This window comes from Pholcus phalangioides, unplaced genomic scaffold (genome assembly GCF_987345545.1).
Source record: "Pholcus phalangioides strain wild (caught in Gottingen) unplaced genomic scaffold, Ppha-v1.0 ptg000022l_1, whole genome shotgun sequence".
Classification (NCBI taxonomy): domain Eukaryota; kingdom Metazoa; phylum Arthropoda; class Arachnida; order Araneae; family Pholcidae; genus Pholcus; species Pholcus phalangioides.
Window position 1 is genome coordinate 34,659,081 of NW_028301615.1, and position 5,303 is coordinate 34,664,383.

Consider the following 5,303-nt stretch of genomic DNA (forward strand, 5'->3'; position numbering starts at 1 on the left):
AAATCTTGTTTTAACTCTTTTCTAATCTCCTAGATATATCTCATGGGAACAATGAAAAAACCTGGAATTCCTCTATAACGAAGTTATTTCTCCAGTCTCTAGGAGAGAGAGTTCCTTATAACAGGATTTAACTGTACATGTAATCTTAATGTAATGATCTCCTCTCTGCAACAATATTTTTTCTTGGTCGTCAAAGTAATAGCATATGCATTTTTAATGGTGATTGTTGGCAGCTCTTAAATAACATTGCCTCATGAAAAAAAATGCAGCAAAACTAAAATAATGCTAGAAAAGATTATCTTACAACAAATACTTCAGTTTTTTAGTGAAATCTTTGGCAGCTAAATATTCAGATCTTAACATTTAAACATTACCTTCTGGTGATTTAGGAATTTTCTCCATAACAAACGAGGAGGGGAGGGAAACCCAACAAACTAGTCAAGTACAACATTAAAATATTTTTATTTCATTTATTGACACAAATTAAACTGCACAAGAGGATGGTAAATACAATGAATAACATGACAAATATTATGTACATAATGCAATGCATATAACATACCAAAAATATTAAGTATAGCATGCCATAAACATAATGTATATAACATGATGCCAGAAATGTAATTGTAACACGATGCAAAAAGTATGAAGTATGTGACACGATGCCAGAAATTTAAAGTATAAACACGATGCCAGAAATATAAAGTATAAACACGATGCCAAAAATATAAAGTATAAAACACGATGCCAAAAATATGAACACGATGCCAGAAATATGTAGGATGCCAAAATATAAAGTATAAAACACGATGCCAAAAATATGAACACGATGCCAGAAATATAAAGTATAAACACGATGCCAGAAATATGTAGGATGCCAAAATATAAAGTATAAAACACGATGCCAAAAATATAAACACGATGCCAGAAATATAAAGTATAAACACGATGCCAGAAATATAAAGTATAAACACGATGCCAGAAATATAAAGTATAAACACGATGCCAGAAATATAAAGTATAAACACGATGCCAGAAATATGTTTACCACAAAGCTCTATAAATACAACTTATAACACAATGCCATAAATATGACATACTAGCTCTAATACCCACACTGCCCAGGTTTCCTCCATATAATGTATAATATGATAACAGAAATATAATGCATAAAATATAATGTATATAACATGATGCCAGAAATGTAATTGTAACACGATGCAAAAAGTATGAAGTATGTGACACGATGCCAGAAATATAAAGTATAAACACGATGCCAGAAATATGTAGGATGCCAAAATATAAAGTATAAAACACGATGCCAAAAATATAAACACGATGCCAGAAATATGTTTACCACAATGCTCTATAAATACAACTTATAACACAATGCCATAAATATGACATACTAGCTCTAATACCCACACTGCCCAGGTTTCCTCCATATAATGTATAATATGATAACAGAAATATAATGCATAAAATGTTAGGCAAAAAAATACGATAGATAATACAATGCCAAAAATGTAACAAAACACAATAATGCTATATAATATTGCTGTTAAGAATCTGCTATAAACTCTAGGTTGTGATCTGATTAGCCCTCGTAAGTAAAGAATGAATGGTGCAACAGGTGCGGTAGCCCAGGCCATGCAGAAAATGACTGTGGTGCGACAAAAATCATTAAATGAATATGGTACAAGAAACAAAAAATTTAATAATTGCATATGCTATAGTAAATTACTTCTTCAATGTTTGTAATTTTCTTTTTTTACCATTGGCTGCAATACTTATTGTGTTGTTTTTAATAATACAATAGTTTTTTAACAATGCATTGATTGATTTTTTGACAACAATCTTAAAAACATCATTGAATGTGTGCTTATTTGAGCATGGAGTGAAGTCAAAGTCGCATTCGCTTAAAGATAACATAGTTAGTTCACAAGCTAAATCTCTTTGGTTAGGACATTTAAGAAAAATCTCTTCAAGAGGATCAGAAACCAATTTTTGCACAATTACATAACTGTAAACGACAGCATTCGTAACATCAGGATGAGGATATGCCAGGCCTCCTCTATCTAGTTTGTTGATAAATGCATATGAATTATCATAACATATTAGTTCCCTTTCAAGAGAGAGCTTTTCACCACAAAATTTACATTTAAGAAATTTCAAAATGGAAAAAACACAATAGCCTGCTAGATAAACAATTATAGGCAATATTTCTTCACATTTTTCAATATCATTTCCATCAACATATATTTGAGGAAGAAGATTAGCAATGGACGCAGAGAAATTTGTGATATACGTCAAATTGTCAGAGTCTACATCAAAGTCATCTACTGTAACAGTACCACGTGAACCAGAATTGTAAGAAAGTTTCATGGTGCTCTGTAATCTTAACTTCGACTCTGATTCATACACCTGTCTTATAGACACATGGTACTGTGATCCTGCCAACTGTCTATATTTACCAAATTGTGCCTCTAATGGACCACTCTGAACAGATCCTGGTAAAAAATAATCTTTCTTTAAATCTGTCACACAATGAGCACCAAGCTCTAACAACGCATATGTAGAATGTCGTAGGGCGTTATGGGTCTCTCTAGACAGCTTCCCGTTATCTAAAGAATATTTCTCCCATCGATCCAACCAATCTATAAAATTATTTAGAAACACAACATTGTTATCACTATCAGTAAAATACAATGGTTCTTTTTGAGGATCATTAAAACGTGCCCCTTTATATGGTGTTTTTACATTGACAACATTCCACCACCATGAAATTATTTCTATGAATTTGGCAGTTCCTTCACAGTTTGCGATGTTGTGCTTAGGACCCAATTCCCGAAGGGCTGAGACAACAAATGGATCAAACACCTGCAAGGACAATTTAACATTCTGCTTTTCTAAGCTTGTTGGATACAGAGCTTTTAAAGATAACCCTCTGCAATACTTCAAAAGATTCTCACCTTCTGTTTCTCTCAGCTTGCGAAGAGAACCAAAAGAAGCACTATACATTTGATGTGGTTCTGCCAAATCAAAATTAGGGAAATAAAAACTGTGATCATTACATTTTTGTGCAATCCAATTATTACGGATGCATTTTAAAATGTGTACACAATCAATGACATAAAACAATGGGGCTATTTCTATAGATTGCAATAGCCTAGCATCATTGGATGGGTGAGGATAAACAATATTGACTTGATTAGGGGTACAAAAAAAGCTCATTGCTTTGCTGTTAATACTGTTGTTATCTGTTACAATACACAACACATTAAAGCCAATGGTGGTTAGTCCATTGACCAATTTCCGGATTACCGAATGAAAATCTGAAGCATTAAAATTATGCACTGGCAAAATATATACTACATCTTTATATTTTGAGAAAAAACTATTTACCATGAATGCATGGGCTGATGTAGCAGCTGCAGTAGAATTATATGCCATGCCAACTACGTTACCACCTTTGTAGTCAAAATAACTTTTTATATGGATTTCATCTACAATCAAAGATACAGTTTTATCGGCTTCTCCCAAAGAGGCAAACTTTTCTCTAATGTATCGCAGGTAATGAAGCCCAAACACTTCCTTCCCAGGATTGGTATTCAGTTCACCACAAACTTTTTTTATCGTGGAGGGGTGAGGCATGATAAAAAAACAATAAGCTCGCATGAAACGGTAGGCATGGGGTGAGATGGAATGTAAGAGACTAAAAAACACAAGATAATGTGATTTGTACGTTCTTTTCGTCGTTGGAAGCAGAAAATTATTCATCTGATGAATGCAAAATTCCAGTATATCTTTCTGCTCTGTATGAACTCTTGAATGCAATAGTTCAATACATTCAACAATGTGAGAGAGTAATGTGTCATTAGTATCGGTATGTCCTTGTGCCAGTGATTCCAAACAGTCAACTATGTCGCAAAAGAATTTCAAACTGTTGCTCTTTGTTGGTAGACTGTGCTTACCAATCGTATTCATCTTACAAGATGCAATAAAAACATTAACCTCAAAATCCGGTGAAACCACAACAGAGTGAGTTATACAAGGAGCAACATTAGGACTATTGCTTACCCTTGCAATGATAATATCCTTGCTATTTTTCAATACATACCATTCTTCATTCAGATGGATTTGGATTTTTTCCTTAAGTTTTTCGTGACACGACAAAAAATCTTTTTCATCTTCATTTTGCTTTGATTTTAAACTTTCAGCAATAGCCACTGCAAGTTGCTCATTCTCTTTAGCTTCCTTCTTTTCATCCAAGCTCATTCTGCAAACTTTTGCTTTAGACAAATATGAAGGGGCACCAGGTATTATTGTTGGAAAAGCCCCTTTTCGTAGACGAGGCTTATCCAGCTTTGCAATAACTAACTTGCCATTCTTGGTGTCAAACATCTTGGATTCCCTCTCTATATCTGTCTCTGCAAAATGCAACTCACACACCTAAAGAAAAATGAAAAAAAAAATATCTTGGTTGAAAGAATTTTCACTATTAAATGTTTTTCATTGTAATTGAGAAAATAAGAAGTAATGAAAACAGAGCATAGTAACATTGCACAAAAATTTCTCTCCAGAGCTCAATAAATAAACATGTTAAAACACATTACGGGTCGGGTCACCATAAGTGGTACTAAATTTTATTTTTATTCAAAGAACATAACATTAATTACTACTCACCCGAGAATGCTTGGTTGGAATAAAATCTTTCCTATGAACAAACCGAATCCACTTTTCTCTACACTCGCCTTCTTTAGGAAACCCAAAAGTTGCTACTTTTGATCCTGTTTTGTAATTGCCATTGCAAAATGGCATAATACATTTGTAGACCATTTCAAAATTTTTTCAAAAAAACAAAAAAATATGTATACATAAGCCTATATCTCACGAATACTACCGCGTGTTTGACCAACACCACACTAAATATAGTATATTTCTAGTGTGGTGTTGGTTTGACTCCGTGCCAGTGATGGTAACCCCGTCAAGCAAAATTTCCCACAAAAATTTCCCTTTTGACTGAATTTTTCCCACACATTCCGAAATTTTTGCTGCCATCTATCGGTGGAAATATGTAGTCATTTATTTTACACTGGAAAAGCATTGTTTGGCATTTATATATTTTTTTCAACAGAAATTCTTTTGTTTGACCAAATTTCAAAATTTCCCACAAACGCCAAGAAATTTCCCATATGGACCAATTTTAGCCAATTTTTCCCACGAATATGGGAAATTTCCCACGAGTTACCATCACTGCTCCGTGCCACAAGCAAAATATCCCGCTTCACTTCGGCCAACAT

The 5,303-nt window shown here is 33.6% G+C and overlaps 1 protein-coding gene across 1 annotated transcript; it reads right to left on the minus strand.

The window, feature by feature from the left end:
- Positions 1-591: 591 nt before the first annotated feature.
- LOC149070249 (uncharacterized) lies at positions 592-4,966 on the minus strand. Its single transcript, XM_089249943.1, has 2 exons — positions 4,687-4,966; positions 592-4,452 (listed from the first exon to the last, which is right to left on the minus strand). The coding sequence occupies exons 1-2, from the start codon at positions 4,837-4,839 to the stop codon at positions 1,741-1,743; spliced, it is 2,865 nt and encodes a 954-aa protein (XP_089106069.1). The 5' UTR covers positions 4,840-4,966; the 3' UTR covers positions 592-1,740.
- Between the last annotated feature and the right edge of the window lie 337 nt (positions 4,967-5,303).

What these genes read in the sequence shown, in the direction of transcription:
- LOC149070249 (XM_089249943.1), bottom strand. Translation starts at nt 4,839, where the DNA reads ATGGTCTACAAATGTATTATGCCATTTTGCAATGGCAATTACAAAACA. An exon ending in TTCCAACCAAGCATTCTCGG is followed by an intron (nt 4,453 to 4,686) that starts GTGAGTAGTAAT and finishes ATTTTTCTTTAG; the next exon opens with GTGTGTGAGTTGCATTTTGC.